Source organism: Volvox carteri (assembly GCF_000143455.1).
Source record: "Volvox carteri f. nagariensis unplaced genomic scaffold VOLCAscaffold_70, whole genome shotgun sequence".
NCBI lineage: Eukaryota > Viridiplantae > Chlorophyta > Chlorophyceae > Chlamydomonadales > Volvocaceae > Volvox > Volvox carteri.
In genome coordinates, this window is record NW_003307613.1 from 95,702 (window position 1) to 117,255 (window position 21,554).

General features: G+C 54.2%; 3 protein-coding genes across 3 annotated transcripts; 1 reads left to right on the plus strand and 2 right to left on the minus strand.

Annotated features, from left to right (window-relative positions):
* Positions 1-2,852: 2,852 nt before the first annotated feature.
* Positions 2,853-5,571, minus strand: VOLCADRAFT_98259 (uncharacterized protein; the record flags this gene model as incomplete). The annotated part of the gene is made up of 2 exons (XM_002957185.1): positions 2,853-2,873; positions 5,035-5,571. The coding sequence occupies 2 exons, from the start codon at positions 5,569-5,571 to the stop codon at positions 2,853-2,855; spliced, it is 558 nt and encodes a 185-aa protein (XP_002957231.1).
* A 2,993-nt stretch (positions 5,572-8,564) lies between these two features.
* Positions 8,565-13,347, minus strand: VOLCADRAFT_98260 (uncharacterized protein; the record flags this gene model as incomplete). Its single annotated transcript, XM_002957186.1, has 5 exons — positions 8,565-8,640; positions 11,357-11,472; positions 12,026-12,272; positions 12,345-12,741; positions 13,284-13,347. 5 exons carry the CDS (start codon positions 13,345-13,347, stop codon positions 8,565-8,567), a joined length of 900 nt encoding a protein of 299 aa, XP_002957232.1.
* Positions 13,348-16,752: 3,405 nt separating this feature from the next.
* On the plus strand, positions 16,753-21,401 carry VOLCADRAFT_107567 (uncharacterized protein; the record flags this gene model as incomplete). Its single annotated transcript, XM_002957137.1, has 6 exons — positions 16,753-16,776; positions 18,088-18,275; positions 18,843-19,494; positions 19,869-19,986; positions 20,043-20,126; positions 20,473-21,401. The coding sequence occupies 6 exons, from the start codon at positions 16,753-16,755 to the stop codon at positions 21,399-21,401; spliced, it is 1,995 nt and encodes a 664-aa protein (XP_002957183.1).
* Between the last annotated feature and the right edge of the window lie 153 nt (positions 21,402-21,554).

A 21,554-nucleotide genomic window follows, 5' to 3' on the forward strand; every position in this document is an offset into this window, starting at 1 on the left:
GGGATCCGTCGCGTTTGTGGCCGGTGGGTCAGTCTGTGCGCGGTTGGAGAGCGCTGGTTTGACCTCGTCCTTGTGGTTTTGGCAGCGTTCTGTTTGTTTGCTCTTTTGCCTGTGTAGAGATGGCGTGTCCGCCGTCCTTGCTGCTGGAGTATCGTTTGGAGGTCGTTGAGGCGTTTTGCTTGGGGAGCTTTATTTCGTGTCGCTGTGTGTGCCTGTCTGGCAGCTCTCGCGTCCTTTGTCCCTCTAGCGGCCCGTCGCGTTGCGCTGTTTTGGTGCTCAGTTTGTTTGTTATTTCCGCTAGAGGGGGTATCTTCTCCTTTGGCATTTACCTATGGAGCAACAACTAATGCGAGCTTGCGTAAGTAAGCTGGGTTAGTTGGGCGTAAGGCCCAATGCGTAACTGTTAGACTAACTGTTTCGCAACGGCCCGTGTCCTCAGGGCCGTCATTTATTGCGCGCATTAAGCTGGTTAGCTTATCTTGTTTTTGTTGTTCAGCGCGCGCCCGCCCGCCCGCCCGTTTCTGGCGCAGCCTCGCGTTAGTTCAGTTGCGGTGTCTCTTTCTCCGTTCGTTAGGCCCGTCTTCTTCGGGCCTCTCAGTCCATTTCTCTCTTTCATTCTTTGTAACAGAAAATGGCATTTACCTATGGAGCAACAACTAATCGGCACGTCCGTTCGGCAAGGGATTTGCGCCCTGACTGATGACGTGAAACCGAGATACATCAAGATCCAATCTTTGACCTAGGCGGATGCCCACCAGACAGTGTTTTTTTTATTTCTGCCGGTTAATTTTCCAGTCCGAACGGAGGAATAGTTTTTTAGTCGCGGGAATAAAGGTATTCCGAATCTGTAAGGCGCTCCGGGTTTGGGGAATGTCGCAACACGCGCACACCAATCTCTCAAGCACTGATCGAGAATAGAGTTCGTTCACCATCGTTCGTCTTGCATCACGTTGAAAGATAACACTACACGACTTTCCAAGTTGCAGAAGTAATGATGCATAGCAGCAATTAACCGGAACCACCAAACGCAACCGGTTTCCTGGCCCATCGCGATTGTATCCATATGAGTAACATTGATGTTTGCCCCGCTCGCTGTTGACAACCGGAGTGGCGTCATTGTCGTCGGCTGGCTGCAGCATTGCGTCCACATTGCCTACGACCCCTACACCGTCTTCATTAACGTCGCTAATGGCTTCAGTGAAATTTAGTATCTGCTTTAATGGCATTCAATGCTTTGGGAGCTTCGGGTCCGAATGTTTTGCAGCGTTTGGTCCGGTCAGAAACAGTCCGATTCCTCGTTGACTTTCGGGCGTGAGCTTCCTAACAGTATCCATGGCATTAAAGTACTATGATATGGGTAACATGTATGTCTCCTGTAAGATTCTAGCGGGTTTGGCATGGACAGTCCATTTTTGGCTGGAGGAATGAACTTGTACGGTTGGAACATTATTTATTCTTAACTTTCAGGACCACGAACATTTTTTTATTCCGAATTCGGAATATATTCCGCAAAAAAATAACGCTGCCACCAGTGCCGTACAATGTTTCCGTGCCATACACCCCCCTAAATGCTCTAGCTTCTTCCTAGGCACATTTGGGTCGTATGCTACACCCATCCACTTCAGGTAGCGGCACACCGTTACACAAGGCTTTCCAGGGCCATGAACCGCTTCATTCCTTCGACAAACCCCGGGAAGTCTCCTGGACACATCAATGTCAATCTCATTTGAGTCCCAATCTGCCAACAACCGTTGAACGTTGGGCCAAAGAACATTGTGCTCGTACTATAGATGCCGTACTCTTGTTTCCTGAGTTTAAGGACTGTGAACTGTGTGTGTGGGTGTTACATGGTCGTGGGGTGCCCCGTACCTGCAAAACGCCCAATAAAGGGCTGCCTGATCGCCTATAAGCACCGTCGTACCTCGCACTTCAGACCAAGCAAGTGATAAAGGATACTAACGACCAAAGGGAACGATAGAGTTGCGGTGGAACCACATACGTTCCAGCATCCTTGCCAGACGTTCAGGTTCCCACTTCATAGCGTCCTTCATATGCTCGAAGCGTGGAAAATCGTGCTGCTCATCTTCAATATGGCTATCAGTGCCGCAACAGGGACATACTCGCTCCTCCCTAGGTATATAACGCCGTCCCTTGCGTGCTCTGTTCGCCGCCAATGCCCATCAGCAAAGCCTAAACTGCATAAGCTTGCAATTCGCTGAACGCGGGATAAACGTTATAGTATGCGGGAGCACCTCCTTCCTGCCCGCTTGTTCGGCCGCCAGACCCATCCAATGCTTATACTTCGCCATGTGAATTCCAGGTTGCTTGCCGTGTGACGGGTACACGTCTGGCTGGACATCTAGACGCGCATGTTTCCAACCATTCATCAATCGGTCCTTGAACTCCAATACCACACCTTCTGCGTCGGGAACTGCATGACCTGACAGCTGCATCTCTGTCAGCAGATGTGAGGGCGATTTGGGGCCACTGTATGTTGTTACAGGGTGGTTAACCTCGCCAGCGGCCCCCTTTCCCGGGGCAGTCCCTGCTCTCCCCTGCTAGAGGGGCCCCTAATCCGTCACCCCATCCGACTTCAGAATGTATTCGTTGGGTTTGGCAACTCACCACCAGCATCCAACCAACTCTAGCGGATCAACGGCGCATCAACTTAGTTCCTGGTCAGCAACTGTATATCATCTAAGGCAGCAGCGGCTTGCATTCCGCAATTACCGGTCCCGGTCACTGTTGATGTTTGGATGAATCATCTTGTCTGGTGTACAACCACTTGGTCAACGATATCAAGACAAATTAAACATGGCGGCGCTGACGGCTCCGGACTTTGGTCATCCGGATTAGGAGATCCTCCTCTTGGCCTGTTGGTGGTGGCGGCAGGATCAGGGGATCGGTCTGTTTCAGGAGGAATGGTTCCCCTGGCAGCCACAACAGCCACCTTTGCAGCAGCTGTGGAGAAAAGTTGCGCAGTTTTTGCCTTGGATAGAGGTCGCCACGATTATATTGCCCGGGCAACCGGGGGCCATGACCTGGTGGGGTTGGTGGTGTATTACACATTGTCACCTGCTGCTTCGTCAAAAGCCGTTCCCGCACGTCTCTGCAGCCCCTGCAGAGACACCTTTCGAGAGGATTTGCATTGGCTCCTTAGCAGCAAGTGTATATATACCAGATTCATACATCACTCCAACCCCGCCGGCGGCCGCACCCGGCCCTAACAGCTATCCTCAATGATGCGCGTATAGTCCAAACGCGACACAGTTCCTTCGCTTGCAGCCCAGTGCCGTACAGCATCCCCTGCGGAATACTGCGGGGCGACTGGCTGCACCGGGGCCGAGCCCTTTTCGACTTCGAAGAAGCCGACTACCCTAGCCTTTGGTATGTGTGACATTGCCAGTGGCTTCACCATGTCAAGAGTTATCCCTGTCAGCCCGTCGTTTTGTAGCATATTGGACACCCTGTCGCTTTGACAATACTGGCGCGAATCGGGTCCGACAAGCTGTGGTGTCTACGATCTAACTGTCTTTTTCAGCATTCGTTTCCCGATTATGCTCTCTTTTACTAATGCCCTTTACGTTTACATTAAGCGTTAGTTTTTGGGGTTTGGGGTTCGTCCCCAATGTGGGAGCTGGATGGGTAAGAACCCCCAAACATTTTCACTCTTGTATAAAAGCTAACAAAACTCATCACGCTCATCAAACTCGACGGTGAAAGTGGGCTGGGAACATAATTACCCGATTGCCTCACTTACAGTAATGAAACATACAAGTGACTAATGCAATAAAGGCTAAGCATTAATTTTGAATGCGGCGTTAAATAGTTGGCGGGCTGCAACTACGAAGTTAGGGCGTAATGCGTCGCAGCGCGAAGCTAATCCACATGCGTACGGGTCTACGACCTCGTGTAGAACACTTCCAGGTTGGAATAGCCTTGATTATAACCTGTGCTCTGATGGTATGTGTTTTATTTTTTAACCTACCTTGCACCTTGACATTGCAGATTTGCGACGATGGCATGTGAAATGGCATGTACCGACCTTCTGGCTGACTTGGCTCAGGAGTATGAGAAGTCGCGTGCATTACTCGAGCAAATAGAGGATAGCCTGAAAGATCGCGCCTCTCAACCGGCGGTTGTCGCGCCCGTCGGAGCTAGCGCCTTGCCCTCCCCCGTAGAGTCTGAAGAGCGCGACAACGACAGTGAGGAGCAGGACGACGGCGATGAGAAGTATGAAGCACCATCTTCTCCAAGAAAAGTCTCACTACCAAACGCGCCTGGTTTAAGAGCAAGATTGTCCAACTTTTTTTTGCGCAACCGTTCACAGTCCATGCGCGGCTTAGACACCGGCAACACGGAGGAAGTGACACGGCGCGTATCCGTTGTTAATCTCAGCGGACCACCAACGCCTGCGCACGACGAATCGCGGCGGTCGGTAATGTTCCACGCACCGGCTTCCAATGCCGCGTTACAGCCCACGTCCGCGTTGGGCCGTCAACAGCCCCGCGCATCGCTGGAAATGCGCCAACAGCTACAGCACGAAAGTCTGGACGGCGGTGATCCCAGGCCCCTTTCCATCAGCAACCTCGGCATGTCCCCTGCGTCGATGCGCAGGAGAAGTCTGGACCCGTTTGCCGCTAACGGGTGCCGCCGAATCAGCATCGACGTAGGCAACACCAGCAACAAAAGTCGTCCAACATTGCAAACCTGCTTCGGCGGCAGCTCCTCGCCGTCAGCTTGCACCAGCCCAATGCAGCAGGTCGCCTCCCCTGCCGGCTACGCCACGCCCATCAACATTTTCTCTCCTTGGCAGCAACAACAGCAGCAAACTCAACAATCCGAAGCCTGCCCCACCACAGGCCAGCAGTCGCAACCCGTCCGGGATGACAGCATGCGCCGTCGTTCCATGTCCAGACGCCCCAGCGACCTCGCCACCCCCAGCCCCAGCCTTACACGGCATACCAGCTTCGGCGCACAGCTCCAGCATCCCCAATACCCTCAACTTCAGCACGTCGGCTCGCCCACCCCCACCTCCAACTGCCTCTCCCCTGGCTCCTCCGTCGCCTCCAGCCTGCCTGCCCTCCTCCCGCCTTCGTTCCCCAGCTCCCGAACTCTCCTGCGCAACAGCTCCAGCAACCTGTCCTCCACTGGCGGCGGTGGCGGCGGCGGCAGCGGCGGCGCGCCCATGCGGCCCAACTCCATGTCTTCGCTAGTAGCTGCTGGATTCATAACGGTCGAGGACCAGATATCTCCCGCCGGGCTGCGACTTACTTCCCCAGGCAGCGAGCGCTGCTGCGCCGTCAGCGCTACGGGCATGGTGTATGCCGCCGTCAGCTCCGTACCCTCCGGCACCGCCACCGCCGTGATGGGCGCGTTGCCGTCGTCGCCGTTGTCGTCCAGCACCCCCGCCGCCAGCTCCCCGCAGCTGCAGTTGCCGCTGCTGCCATCACGCAGCAGCCGGTCATTGCGCACATCGCAGGGCCAGGGCCACAGCAGCCTCTCGGGAGCCGTGTCAGCTGCCCCGGAGCCGCGGCGGCTGCAGCCTTGTCGCTTCGCGGCGGACCCCATGGATGGCAGATACCATAGTGCTGTGGGAGCTCAAGAGCAGCAGCATGGGCTTCAGCAGTGCGGGGCTAATGCCGAGGCCATGTCGGCGGCTGCTTCTCCTTTTGCTGTTGTTACTGCTACTGCTGCTGGAAGCATATTCCGAGGCACGATGAACCTCATCTGATGATGTGGCGAAGGTTGAACCGCTGTGAACGCGATGTCGCCAGGGGGCGCAGTCCGCGAGTCACTGCCTTTGTTGCTGTTGCTGTTGCTATTGCTGTTGCTCGCGGGTCGCGGGTCGCGGGTTGTGTGTGAGATAATGAGCGAGAGGGGCGCTACGGGTGCTAAGCAGCGCCGGCAAAGCGGTGGCTTATATGCTTGTGATTATTGGTTGCGTTCCTACGGGGTGAGTGGCGTGTGTCAGTATCTATACTGTGCCGGATACTGGCGTCTGCTTGCTTGGCGTCTGAAGCCTTGTTGGCTCGTTGCTTCCGGCCTTTACTGTTGCACTGAATTTTGTGGATTGCGCATTCAGGACACAGTGTACCGATGTACCTTCAACCCGGTCGCTTTGATTTGTTAGACCTGTGTCGATTTGTTCTTTTCATTGGTCGGGGATCGAGCTCGTCCTTATGGGGGTTGAGGAAAACAGTTTTGGGAAGTATTCATGTCGTACCACGTGGAGAAATATGCGTTCACATCCGCGCATGGTAGATGTACTGGCGAAACCGAACGCCTACTGGATATGCCCATGCCGGAATGATTTTTTAAGCGAGAGATTGATTGTTTGGAGGGCTCAGAGTTTATGAAAAGAGATTAAGGACGTGGGAAAAGTAAAGATGTGTTGTCGAAGAGGAATGTTTGTGCTGTGCAACGCGCTGTGGGGCGCCGGCGAGGTGCAGCAGTGCGGCACTACGGCGACTGGCTGCCCTAGGGGTCTTTGCCGTCGTGCCATGGCTTCCATGAACTCCTCCGCCAACAGGAGAAGCAAATTCAAAAGCAGAACAACAAGGACAGCGAGAAGAACAGCAATCCATGTAGAAAGGTCCAATCCAATCCGGCCTGTGCACCAACCGTGCGTGCACCCAGCGTGCACATAACCATCCAATCCCAATGCGGTTTGTTGCTGAAGCATTTATATAATTGTATGCTGAGCTGGCACACGGGCTTTTTCTAGGCTGTGGTCTAGGCCCTACGCCGTATCGAACTGATGAAGAGCGCGTTCGTATGAAGTTTGATTGCGAACCCCGCGACAGTCAGGTCGTTGTGTGGATGGAGGTTGGGGCTGTTTTCATGACTGCCTTGGCCCTGGCTGCGGCCAGTCGGTGGTCGTACAGCCGTACGGCTGACCTGAATGCATCCAAGACTTTATGCTTGTGCGCATAAGCTTGGCACCAGCAGCTTGGGGTGTTCTTCTCCCAAGCAGAAGCTTTTATTATTAATTGGCATTAAGGGATTAGTTGTTGGCGGGGAAGATTGGTTTGCCCAATCAATGCGGTTGTACATTTGACTTCTTTGCTGTGTTGATATGTCGTGCAGCGGGAGGTCGCGCTGGGGGACTTCAGGATGGGGGGAGAGGAAATCTATCTCCGGAGACGCCGGGAATTTCGCTGCTCCATGCTGTACATGTTTTCATGTTTTCATAAGCTTAACAGATTTGAAATTTGGATAACTGCTCTACCGCTTACTTCCGAAGGAATGGAGGAAAGATGTTTTGTGGTATTTGATGCCCCAATGGCCCGAGCTGCAAGGGGGGCATTATCGCTGCTTGCGTTGCGCCTATCTGCGAGGGCTGGAACGTTGGCCTATGTTTTCCACATGACCACAATTGTGTGCATGTACATCAGGAGTACGGTGGCGAAGGGGGCCGTGAGGCAACGTGCTTGCTCATCATCATCATCATCATCATCATCATCATCATCATCGGCGACCTCTTCAGCATGTGGCTGATAGCTCTGGGCAAGGTGACACAATTATCAAGGAGGAATTTAATCCATCATCGTTATTATTAAAACTACCTGAAGTGCAACATGGTGCCATTTGTGCGGGCAGGCACCATGGTACGAATGAATATTATGTGCGCAGTGCGCCGTACAGGAAACTCAATAAGATCCTTTCGTTGTATCCGTAATCGACCATAATTTACGTTGCAATCTTGCGGCGTCATCAGGAGTAATTTGTGGACTGTCTAAGGCCTTGCTCTGTACTATTGCAGCAATCTTGGATGTCGGAGTATGAAGTAAGAGTGAGTGCGTACACATCGCTATCTGCACGGCGCTATTGAGCATTCAATCTTCCACGGCGTCATCGATCGCACGCAGGCAGCTGGCATCACCCGGGATTCCTTTGCGGACCATTTCTAGACTACATGGTCCAGTTGTGATGCCCCTTGTCGAGCAAGCTCAACTATAGGAACATATATACATACATATCGCATCGGTAAACGTTATTGCCGGTACATTTTGTTGTCGTGTGCGTATGTATGTATGCATGCATGGCCTGCCATCGCATAGAAAGAAACACCCATTCAGAGCACCGGCCCCCTGGCCGAACTATGCCATGCTCTCAAGAGACCGACTCGTCTGAGTGTACGTCATGATGCCGTACCTACGCTCTTTAAATGAGGTTCATTGCGAGGCATCTTTTCCGCCAGTAGCAGTACTTAGGGTTTTCTTTTATTTGTTTTGTCGACAGGCCCAACACTGCAGCCTAGGCGGGCTTGATGCTTTTAACATCTGCTCTTCACTTCCTGGCTGCTGCTGCTGCTGCTGAGTTGGCTAGCCTAGCCCCCTAATCTCGAAGTGATGGCTGGGGTCCATTTTGCAGTTTACTTGGCCTCTAGTAGGTGGTAACGTGCGCACACTACCTAGCCGATGTCTTTCGGTGCGGGGGGCGCTGAAGAAAGGTGTGATGTCCTTTTGCGAACTGGCTGCTCTTCCTTTGCTCTTTATCCACGAGAGCATTTCGGTTGCTCTCCAGACAAATGCTCTCCTGCTCAAAACCGCGGCTAGCTGTCAGGCTTGCTGGCTGACTAGCGGACTGCCGTCTATTTGGTGGTTCAGGTAGAAGTGGCTGACTAGCGCGGCCGTCCTGCAAGAGGGCATTGGCTGTGGAACGAGCTGCGAGGAGCGTCTGGAACGCACTGGAACGATATACCCCTTCGTTTGCGCGTGCATAACTAATTACCCAACAGCAGTTATCAGGTTGCGAGCCTAGCATGCATGGGGTCTTACTTCTGTAATTTCCATGCTAGCTAGATATTTCCCGTCTTCATTATTAACACTAATAATATTAATATGAATACTCCCCGATACGTTGCTCGGATGCCCGCTGGGACGCCCGAGTGCCCCCATGGCAGAAAGAAGGTAGGTATTCGGGGTTATGGTAACTTACACATCTGCACGTTCTGGCTGATGATATGTGACGCGCCAGGGCCGTTAAAGACGGTAGGTATCTGACGTCAGAGCATTCAGCAGGCTGTACAGATATTGTTGCGACCCGCCGCTTCTCGCCGGAGGGCCTATAACCATTATCCAGCTATATAAACCAGCTTCGATGGTGGATGTATATACCCGCCGTGCGCGTGCTATGTACCCTAATGCAATGGCTTGGGCGCTATTTTCTGTGTGCGCGTTGTTATTTGCGAGTATCTGGTGTTTCTGATACGGTCGCGGCCGAGTAGTGGGCTCCCACAGTAATACCTCTATCTGGCCAATTTGAGCTGCCGGCCGAGGCTTACAAGCACCTTCGTGAGTACATTGGCCCAAATGTGTTTTGTGATTGTGACATATAATGGCCGAACAACTTTGTGCCTTATGTTTGTCTGGAAGGGCCACTGTCAGTTGGCAGTAGGTTTTGAGGATGAGGAGGCCGGAGTAGGACGAAGGTGCTGTAACTACTAGGCGGTTATTAATTGTAACCATTCGGCGGTTAGCCGTGATCCGTGCTAAACCGCAGCCGCTGCCGAACAGCAAACAGCAAGCCAGGAAGTGTTGTGCAGACTGCATCTGCGCCAGCTAAGTTACATGCAGTAAAAGCAGACCTGAAAAAAAGTAAGCGTCCACGGGTGCATGTGCTAGTGCATATATTTTGTTCTGCTCACGGCAATGCACGAGCGCATGTGTGATCGCTAGGTAGCCACAATCAGCTTGGCTGCAGCCTCAGCTTGGCGGCCCAGGCTGCTGTGCTTTGCTGGTGAGCTGAGGAGCATGGCATTATACTACGTGCGAGTGTATGCACGTAAGGTTTTGTGCGAATACCAGAAAAACAGTAAAAGTAGGGGCATGACAGGGGCCAGCGCAAAGATAATCACAATCGCAAGCCCTGATCCGCGGCGCAGCTGCGTTGCCGGACGGTGTCAGTTTCCACCAGGAGCAAAGGAGTGCGTAGTGCAGACGACTCATTACGGCATGGATCCCTACTACGCAATATTGGATGTGAATTGCAGGGAAGTGGGGTCAAATCCATGACGGATCGGACCCCATAAGATGCTCTTCAAAAATAATTCCCGAGCTATTTCCTATCCCCATACACAAAACCATTCAATGTCGTTCCCTTATAGTGTAGCAGCAACATGGTTAAGACTGGCTAGGATCTGCGAGCTTTCGTTTCGAAAAGTGGCGTAAAGTACGAGGGAACTAGTTCCATCCAGGAGCGACCAGCTGGGTAGAAAAAGAGTAACTTTTATACGCAACTATAATAGTACTTTTATCGGTCTCGAACCCGATTCACCAACTGCCGACTTCGTCCCTCAGTTAACCGCATGGAAGATACTAAATTGTGTTGATCATCATGCAAGCACGGGCTCAGGGGAACTTGACATTTGCGACGTGGTTAAGTTGCAAGCAAGCGTCCTAAGCTTCCTTTCTTACGGCAAATCTATAATCGTATGTGGATTCTGGCATACATGATTTTACAAAAGCGAGTTGCCAACTGACACGATTCCGATTGCCAACAACGGCACGTGATTCGGACACCAGACTGGAAGACTGGCCCTTGCTTCAGAATTTATGATGACTATAAATATTTAATATGCTAATGAAAATTCTCTCATAGTTCTTACTGTCTTGTTTCCTTTGTGCGGTGTAATGGCAGGCTCCGGTACTATTGACGACGGCTGCCACTCAACTTGAGGTGTATTGGTATTATGCACAAACATTTTTGTGATGTTGTTTCTAGTTTTGCTGTTAGTGTTTGCCTCCTCAAGGCTTTGAAAGAAGTCCCCTAATGGGCTTGATTCATGACACTCAGAACGTTATAGTGTCTTCAGCCTCAATGGAATTCTCATTCAGCCTAAGGCTTATTTTCAAATCATGAGTTAGCAAACAGGAGGTGTTAATCGAACTGATATTCTGTCGGCCCACATGGACTCCCCCGTCCCTGCCGTGCTCGCTGATTTGGCTGAGCTGTATGAAAGGTCATCTTTTGTAATTTCTCAGATAGAAAACACTCTGAAGGACCGCATTGGACCGTCGGAGCCAGAAGCTGCTGAGGAGGCCGCACGCGCAGCGAAAGTACATGCAACCAGCCTGCCAGGGCAATGGCATGAGGAAGCGCCTCAGTATATTGACAACGTTTCTGGCCCAACTAACCAGCTGACGAATGCCGGCAAAGAGGTGCAAGCTCCTCGACGCAAGCTGGACGAGGCCGACAAGAGGACAGGGATTCCCCCTGATACAAATAACACCTTTAACTCGACATGTCGCTTTACGGTCATTAGCATGAGTCCGGTGGCCCAGTCGCGGCATCGCCCGCCGCGCCGCGCCGCTACCTTTTACACCTCAACCTCAAATGCGCTGCTGCCTACCGCCGCCCTGAAACGTCGACCAACCCTCGAGACAGGGCGCCAGCACCCACAACAGCCTTCACCACCACCAGCGTCACCACTGGCACAGCAACAGCAAGGACTGCCGGTCCTGAGTGCTGCAGGCGCCGCAGGCCGGCCCTCAAGCTGCACCAATCTCGGCCCTGCTGCAGCTATCATGCTCCGGCTGAGTTCTGAGCTGAACAATGGCCGACCGCTCACCGCCGGCTCCGCAGCCGAGCTGCCAAATTCACCCATGCAGGTCTCACTGCCTAAGCTTCAGCAGATGCAGCCGCAGCGTGCCACACAAAGCCAGCCCCTGCAAAAGTTACAAGTGAACGAGTTGCCTTCACGGCTTCAGCAGGCGCTGCCTGATAGCTTCTTGATGGATGGAATTGTAGTGGGCTATCCACCCAAGGACTTACCCAAGCAGCAGCAGCAGCAGTCCAATGATGAGTTCTCCGTGTGCCGTAGGGCCGTGGCACGCCGCGGCAGCGATTACATCTTTAGCCCTCTGCGCTCTACCAGCTTCACCGCCGGACCGCAGTCGCAGCAGCAGCAACAACAACAGCAACAGCAGCAACAACAACAGCAACAACAGCAGCAGCAGTTAATTCAACAGCTACGGCAGCTGGGATTCTATTCACGTTCCACTGCAGCGCCTGGCTGCACTTCTCCGGCGCCGACTGGATGCTCAGGCAGCCTGCCTGTAGTCGCTGGCGGCGGCGGCGGTGACGGCAGCTTGCAGTCGGTACGGCGGAGCAGCTCCAACAACCCGCTGGGTCCGCGACCGTCATCCAGGACCCAGGCACTGCCGTCATGGGTGACGGACGAGATGGACTTGTGGCCTGTATGTGCATCCAGCAGCAACGCTGCCTCTGCCACCAGCTCCCCTGTCTTCGCGGGCGGCCGGCCGTTCCTTGAGCAGGAGGAATACGATGGGGCAAGTGACGAAGCATTTGCAGCGGGCGCCATAGCGATTGCCACTCACTTGGCGGGTCCTATGGCGGCCGCGCCATCGGCGGCTGCAGCCACTGCAAGCGGCCCGCTGTTCACCAAAGGCGTCTCAATTAACGGCTGCCCCCGCTCCGGGGATAGCAGCGGCGGCCTGCCCCGGGCCAGGGCACGTGCGCTGCCCACACGGACATTTTCGTCCTCTATTCTGTTGCCGGCGCCGGGCTCGGCTTCCCAACTGGCAATGCCGCTGAAGCCCGCTGGCGGGTATCCGCAACGGCGCTTTGTACCGTTGGCGAGTGTTGGGCATGAAGCCGACGTGGAGTGACATGAGGGTGTAAAGCTTATGGTGTGGAGGTGTATCGCCGTGAAGCATAACCGGCGACGGCGCGAGGCGGCCCGCAGTTGGCTCCTCCGTTCTGCTGCGTCTTTTGCTTGAGGCGTTTGTCGCACGGAGGTGGGCGGCAGTGTTTGTGCGTAGCCTGTAGGTGTCTGCCTCTGCGAAAATTACCAAGGAGTTTCCCTACTCGCTAGGCCCATTGTTATGTATTGGTAATCCACGCCACAAGCCGCGTTTGGGGGGGGACGGATGCATGGCTGGAGGCATGCTACGTAGCTAGGTAGGGGGCGGCGGCCAGTCCATATCGAGGTTACTCAATAGCCTACTTGATAGTGGCCCTTTCAATTCCAGTTAGTGTGCTCCGTATTGGGAGAGCGAGGTGATGCTTATTGCAGCACGCAGCAAGCTGCCCTGGCTGATGTATTTGCAGCTGGGATGTTGTTGGGAAGGGCTTGGAAGGGTACATGGCCTACATAAAAATGCTTAATTGTTTTACGAGTGGACGAGGTCTAGTAAACGGCTTGACGAAATGGCTTTTCACCTTTCCTTCATTTGCACTAGCTGAGTTTATGGCATAACAGATTGCATCCTGGGTAGGTTGCTATGCCTTGGGCGATCATAATCAAGGCGGCTTACCAGAGTATTTACGTTCGCAAACCGGACAAAAAGAAACTTCGCTGTTCCTTGGTTCAGCACCCATAATTTGTGGGTACCATAGGCGCCGCTGAGATGGCGATCGTAAGGTAGCTTGAAGGACTTCGTTCGTATTCGGTCAAGGAAATTTGATGGCTGTGCGCCTCATCTTTACTGTTGATAGCGACATGAGAAATCAGTTGATCGTGTAGGCATGCGTGTATGGACAACTGCAACAGAACTGCCACAGTTAGCTAGCACCACGCCACTGTGGGTGCTGGTGAGGCTTAACACATGCATGGATTCATGGTCGCATATGCAGGATGTGCACAAAACTGGGATGAATGACAAAATGGCAAGGTTGATAAACAAGAGAAAGCGCGTAATTCATCACGCATAACCGACGTTGTTCGTTTTCTAGGTAAGCCGGATGTGCGCATCTGATCGTGCTTGGAACTGCAGGCTGGCTTGAGCATCGGGAGGGGGAAGCATTCGTCGTACGGAATGGGAGCAGCTTTTTGCTTTTTAGCCTGCCGCGTTTAGGACCGCTCGCTGTGCAGGATGAACTTTTGTTATACGGGGGTTGGATATGGATAAGACGCGTCTGCGGTCGTGGGTGCTTTGCTCAGTGCTCAGCACATGGGTGCAGATATGTACGCATACGGTTGTTGTGGTGGGACTTACAAAGATTTCCGATTAGGTGTATAGCCGGTTTTTTGGAAAACAAACTCACGAGCAAGCAAAACCTCGCGACAGCGGGTAAAGCGCCTCTAAGCAATTTCAGGAGGCTTGCAGGACGAGCGAGGGAGGTGTTTTATATCTATTCTGTTTCCCCGATACCAGAAGGGATGTGCTTCATAGCCACGCATGCGTCTGAAGCGCACCAGCGAGGCCGCAGCGGTCCCCCACGAACGGGACACATCTTCTACGCCACGGCGTCCGCTGCGCCCTTGCGTTTCTGATGCCTGCCTATTCATGCGTCCCTTTATGTATGCTGCCTATTCATCAACATTGCGTTTACGGCCTACCTACTGTATGCGGCTTACTTATCTGCCTGCCTGTCGTTACTTAGGTACGACTGTTGTTGCATTCAGCTACTTTCTGGCAATTCCTCGGAGGACAGATTGCTAGTCATTAAATATCAAGACGTATTTTCGCGCTAGAAAGTTTACAGGGCGTAGCACTTGCTCAAGTTGTCGGCCGACGGGACTTTTTAGGGTTCAATGTTAGGTAAAGAGCCTTTTTTTGCTGTATCGCATCGGTGGTGCGGGGAAGCACGGAATCACGCTGGGCCTAATGCAATCATCATTAGCTAACCCCAAAAGGCTAGGGAAGGGGGTTTAGGCCTTGGGGCTCCACAATCCGCAACGTGGACACGGGCGCACATGCCCCAATGTGATGTGTCGTGCTGTATTAGTTGTCGTAGGCGAGGTGTGGGGCTTTGAGCGCGGCGATGCAACGGGCGTCGTAAGGTGCGAGGGATCTTACTGCGGGAGACGCCGAGCTTGCGGACTTCCCACGCGGGACCCTGTCCGCCTTAACCTGCTCAGTTTCATCGTCCTATCTTCCTTAATCCTATATTTGCCGCGAGGCTGGGCTGCACAATGAAGGCGCCTGCGGTGCTGTATATGCATGCCTGCGTGGACGGATTGTGTGCTCGCGTGTGTCGTTCAGAGGGCTTTTGTCAGCACCGCGCCTCAAATTCAATCCTGTACGTGGTGACTCCGCAGCAGCTGCAGTCTGTGATTGAGTGGCTTGCTTGCCTGCTTGCTGGATATCCAGAAGCGCAAACGCGGGAAAACACAGTTGTTTGTTTATTATTGCTACTAGACATACTAGATTTTGTGGGACTGCAGGCCACGCATGTGGTCAATTTCGCAATCCAAGTGGAATACCGTCGTACGCATACAGCGGCGCGCCTGCGCACTTCTACCTCGCGCGAGCGAGGCGCGTGTAAAGCTCTGACGCGTTTCAGTCGTTGGTGATACGCTGTTGGCCCCTGCGGCCGCGAACCGCACAGGCCAAATCTACGGAACCCAAAAGCATTATTAAATTTGGAACCCAAGGGAGTACCGGCTTAGTGTCGCGTCATATGCCTGTAGCTTCGAGAGCTAATTGAAATGGCATCGGTTTTGAGATGAGTTATATAGTTACTCATGGAATGCCCTGCACATGAAGAAGTATAGCTGTTTTATGAAGATGAGCCCCCCTTGGTGGGAAATGACGTGTATGATGAATGGCGTGTATCAAGCCGACCCAAGTACCGTACGGCATCTCAGCTACGCGTATCTGAGATGCTCAATAACCATTGTGGCATATGCGCCGTGAGGTTGAAGCGGGACTATGTTTCCCTGCGGCTTTCGCTTTCCCGATGATTTTCCATCTGTTCATGTTTTCTTTTCCTTGCTTTCGCCTAGGCATCGCTACGTGTCCGCACCTCGGGCACCTACACATGCAACTCAACAGGCGTCCAGAGATTTGAAGTGTGAAGGGCTGTAACCACAAAAAATATGATGTGTGAAACAGGGGGGTGTATCTTCGCCCGTGGCAGCTACCCTGTGAAACCCTGCCTTCCCCGGTATATCGAGGCACCCTCATCCAGTCACTCTAGTGAACATCTCAGAGGATCGCTCAGTTTCCGCTCCCACAACCAGCATCCGATGGAATCTGCCGGATCGACCGCGGCCCAACTCCATTCCTGGTCGGCTCGAAGATTAACTTTATCCCAGGTCACCACCGTCCATCAACAACGGGCGCAATGCCCTCCACCATCGGAAGCACCTTTGACCCGAATGGGTATCGATCCCGGGATCTCCCGGGGGCAATGGTCGCGCCTTACCAGCAGTGCCAAACCCTTGCATATAAATATAACAATATGTATGCGAATGTTGCTACCCGTTCTATGGTTGGGTGGTTAAGTTGGCCTCCAGGTAAGACAGCGAACACGAAGTTGGAAATTCACGCAAGCCCTTCCAACGTGAGGCAACATAGCATGCAGCTACACGCTAAAAGGGGCATACCTTGTCTTCCGAATGCAGCATAGCTTCGGCCATCCGCACCGTCGGCATGGTGCGCCGCGGCGGGTGAACCAGGAAGATTGCCCGTATTGTCTAGGCCCACTCATGATGTGATTGTGACAGGTTACCACCCATATGCCGACTTGGGCACAGCGCCTGAAGCAGCCCTAGAAGCCCATGCCTAGTTATCTCTGCCATCTTAGTTTTAGCTGGCCGGGCACCAACGGCCCAACACGAAGGCAACCGTCAGTCTCGGGGGACGATAGCGGCAGACAACAGTTACCCTGGACAGCTGCATCATCTGCACAAGGAATGAATTCCCAGGTGTTTTAGGTTACAAGTTCCGCACACAAGTGCGGGTGTGTCCGTAAAAGCCGGGGGAGCCATGGACGTTGTATTGGTATTGATGCGGGTACGCGGGAGGTCATCAGGTGTCCTAGGCAGGCTCACACAGCATGACTGCGTCTTTGACAGACGAGGTGCAGTGGAACGGCTGCACAAGTGCTTGTGCGAAATGGGTTTGAGCCGCGACACTCCGCCAGTGCTCGCCTCAGCTGCCGCTTAAGCAAAAATCAAGTCTAATTCCAGTTGTGTAAGCAACTGAAAGAAGCCTCCTAGTTTTTGCTCTGTGAGATATCCGTTGGCGAGGTTTACGGGCCTGGTTGAAGCGTAACACTGTGCAACGGTGGCGCCTCTCCGGTCTTGCGTGAGGCTGGATTCAAGAGATTAGGGAGGGATTATGGCCCCCAGCTGGAGTGTGTCGTTAGCCTAATGTAATGGGCGGAATAGTTATCCTAGTTTCCGGTTTGATGCGATGAGGGGTGATATCGTGTAAATGAGGGCATACCGTTGTCAAGTTTATCAGCGGCCTTGACTCATGAGGGAACTGACGCCATACAAATGATGTCTGCAGCAGAGCAACGTCGGTAGCACAGATGCTTTACTCGGAACGGTTCTTGCAAACATCAAAAAAAGACTCCACAGGGTAACTAACTCCGTTGAACTCAGCTACGTGCGGGGCAAGAACCAAGTACAGAAGCTGCGGCCAGGTCTGAAGGCAGAATACCTCGCTGCGAGGGGCATCTGGGAAAATATCACCTTTCATGGGAAATGGAAGAGGTGTTGCGCCGTACATTTTTTTTATGAGACGATTCCATGCATCCATTTTTCTACATTAACGAACAGCATTTACCTGTATGCATTCCAGGTTGCCTAATGCATGCTCCTCGTACTCAATACGGGATGCTACTTGCAAGGTTAGCGTTTAGTAACCGACAGGACGGCTATAACCCTATGCACAGCTTATGTCGTCCGTATTAGCCGTCAAATCATATAACTGATAATTCACTTTAGACTAATGGCATACCCTGCTAGACCTGCATTCGGCTCATCCGTCGGGAGAACTTTTGGCTCTGTGTTTTCAGGCTACCGTGGCGACTACTACATGTATCCAGACGAACATTGGAAGCTCTCCTTGCGCAAATACCCTTATCCGAGTGCCGCAAAGTCTCCTGTGCGCCGTTCGCGGAGTGTCTCCCCACGGCGGAAGAACAGCCACATACATGAAGCAACAAGGCGTCGTGCATTAGAAGACATATTGACAAAGGTGTCTTGTATCCTACAATAGGGCTTCGAAGGAAGGGCTGGACATCTTCACATGCAACCGCATGCGTTCTCACCAACAACACTTCACAAACAAATGGTTACATAAATGCTTTCTGACAAAAAAATATGAGTTATATTTTTGTTGTTATATGAGTCTGCTTTGTCTTTGTTAATCCGCTGTGCAGATTGACACAACAAATGACGACTTACAAGCTCTCGCGCGAAACGTGGCTGCCTGGTCGAGGGAAGCGGCCTTGCTGTCAAGGGACATAAGAGAAGAGGCGCTGCTTTTGGAACTTGGCCGTCAAGCTGACCGGGTTGCTGCCAGCGAAGCGCAAAACCGCGAGCTCCAAAAAAAAGAGCGCGTGTACAGGTGCGGAACCGGAACCTGTCTGCAACAATAGTAACTCCTATAGAATTAACCTCAGGGGTCTTGCAGTGCCACAACGGCTTTCTCTCGCAGTCCTCCGGGAAGTTTTGTTGTAGCAGCCGGTTTTGTGCACAGGTTGGAATCATTGCATCGAAATGCTGCCTACATTATACCCTGAAGTGGCAAAGATCAATCACAGTCCTGTCTTTGTGCAACTCTGCTTCAACTCGCTCGTGTCAATCGCCCCTTTCCTTCCTATTTCCGTCCTCCGAAGCTGGCCCAGCAAGCCTTGCTTACAGTAGCACCAAACAAGCATCCCGCTGGGCTCCCACACATATAAACGGCACTTCTGACCATCCTTTCGTTGTCCCAACCCCAAATAAACAACCTTGCCATAGCCGGCAGCCCTGCTCCCTGCCTGCCTGCATCTTTGCCTGCCTGCACACACGAGATGCACGCGCACATGCACTTCTCTTGTCCTGCACCATCTGCCAGTCCTAAGCAGCCTGGCATGTACCTGACCTGCCGGGGGCCTCGCCGATATCCGCCACCTTGCCACGCCTCCCTCAGGCTAAGCGTTGAGAACAACGAGCTACGCCGGGAGCTGCGACAGCTTGTCCGCATCTGCAAGCTTCTGTTGGACCGCTCGCATGCGGATGGCCACTGGGTATGGGAGCCCTCCAGCCGCGGTCGCCGGCCCAGCCGCACACCGCTGCTGCCGGAATCGCACCTGGAGGACAGCTACGACTCTGAGCGCTGGTGCAGCCGCGATTTCTATGTCGATAACTCCAGAGCTAGCTCGCCGGGGGTACGGCACGCCATGCGACCCGCCAGCACCGGAGGCGCCTGCGGCAGCTCTCGCTCTGCCCGGCCGTGTGAGCCAGCGGCTCCGAAGGCGGCGTCCGGCAGCGGCCGGCGTCGGTTGTCGTACAGCGGCTCGTTTGACTCGGCGAGGATTGCTGCAGAGTTGGAGGGGCTGACGGAGATTAACGCGGCGTATGTGGTGGTGGCGGATAGGGCCGAAGCGGATGTGAAGGCCGATCCGAACCGGCTGGCCTCGCGGCAGGGGACCGGCTCCCCGGCTGGTAGCGCCGCTGTCGCTGCTCGTCCCGCCTCTGCTCCGGGCTCCCCTCGCTCACCCGGTGGCATCGGGCACACTAAGAAGCATGCGGCGGAGCAGGCGTCCAAGTTCAATCAGGAGATGGATCGCGAGCGGCGCCAGGTAAAAGGGGCTCTCACCCAGATGGGGACAGATCCCTTGGAGGCTTGGACCCGTCCTTGTGGGTGCCGTGGACTCACACTCGTGCGCTCCATGTGTGTCGCTGTGCGGTACGTTGTATTGCCTCGAACGTCCGCACATCTGAGCGGTGCCTTTCTTAACGGAACTCCGCGGCCCGGCTTTCCCGCATCAACCCCAAGAGGGGTTGCGGAGTCGCGCAGGTCCCCGGCTGCAGGTTTGCAACCTCCACGTAACGTCCCTCATGTGCTGTGCTGCCGTGAGGACTTCCCAAAGAGCGTGTCAGGGAAATCAATTACAAACCAACTCACCCCATCCCGCAACTCTCCTTCTTGATAATTCCTTGATATCCAAACCAGATGGGCGCTGCGCTGGCGGAAGTGGATGATGCTCTAGAGGAGTTGAAGCTCGAGGTACAGCGACGCAGCGGCAGCGGTGGTGGCGCCTCTGCCGCTGCCTCTGCCGCTGCCTCTGCCTGTGCCTCAAAAGCGGAGCCGCTTGTCTCTGTGGCCACCTTTGGTACGTTCTTGCAGCAGGAGAAGGCAGCGGGGCCCGCGTCTTCTGGGTCAAGACCGGTATCACCGGAAACACGGCGGCGGCGGCAGCACGAGGAGGAGGTGCGGCAGCGAAAGGAAAAGGAGCACCAGGCTGAAGTGGAAAAAGTCGAGCGGGAGTTGGCGGAGGCGGAGAGGGAGCTGCAGGAAGCAGTGGTTGAGGAGGCAGCAGCAGCGGCGGCAGCAGAAGCGGCAGCGGCGGCAGCCAAGGCGGCAGCAGCGCAAGCTGCGGCGCAAGCGGCCGCGGCGCAGGCACAGGCCGCGGCAGCAGCGGCGGCCGCAGCGGCGGAGGCGGTGGAGGCAGCTGAGAACAAGAATGAAGAGCCGGTAGTTGGCACCCGTGCATGCACGCCCCTTAAGTTCTCAGAGGGTTTTGCAGCGCCAACTCCTGACACGCCACATCATCAAGGCTCGCTGTACGGCAACCGCAGCGAAGCGCCATCGACAGTGAGGCGCGACACTGTACGCACGCATCGAAGTGGAGGCACATCGTACAGCCGCCCACTGGCTCGGCTTGATACGGTGCTGCAAACGGAGGTGGAGAAGCTTAAGCTAATCAACAAGACGCTCGCTAACACGTTGCACTCGTACAATCGCGTTACGGACCGCCTGGAGGACATGTCGGCGTCGGCGTTCACTGGAATGGGCGTGCCGAGGGTCATAAACTCCTCGAGATATCCTGCCGTCGCCTCCGCCTCCGTGGCACTGGCAGCGCTATCGCCGTCTCCACCCCGTTCGAAAACACGTTCACCCGTTCGCTATAACGCTTCCGTGTCAACGACGTACGGCAGGTCATCGAACTCATCCGTACCAACTGCTCCGATGTCCGCGGGCGGGCACCTACGTCCGGAGGAGCTTCATGTGTCTTGGGCACCGACGACATTGGTGCGTGGGCGTCCGTACGGCAGCGGCGGCGGATTACATTATGGCGGGGGAGGAAGGGAAGCTCGCTGGATGGAGTCTAACTTGGATGAGCAGTTGTACACCATACGTCGGCAGCTGCAAGCGCTGCGGCACGACATTGTCAACGAGAGGCTGGCGGCGCTGACGGCGTCCGCTTCGAGTGCCGCCCTTGCGGCCACGTCGCCGGCGGCCCTTCGAAGGAGGACCTGCGGCAGCGGCGGCGGCGTCCGCGCTTTGGATGACGGGCCGGCGGTGCCGTACCGTGATGCCGACAGGCTGGCGCGCCTCCAGGAAGAGATTTCGGCGCTGCGCCGGCATATGCGAGACGACCGGCGCTGGTATAGTAAGGATGCTGAATCGATGGTTTCGGAGCGCACGGCCAAATTCCGCGACTTGCAGCGCCGAATTGAGCGCCTTACGACATCGGCAATCTGAGCATCTAAACCTTGCGTCTGTCCAAGGCATTGTGCATGTCCCAACTTCCGTCTATACCTGGGGCATCAGCCTGAGTGTCTATTCTTGGGGGGGATATTCAAGGCCCCAGTCGACCTCTTGTGTGGTCGCGGAGCTCATCATACGTCCCTTACC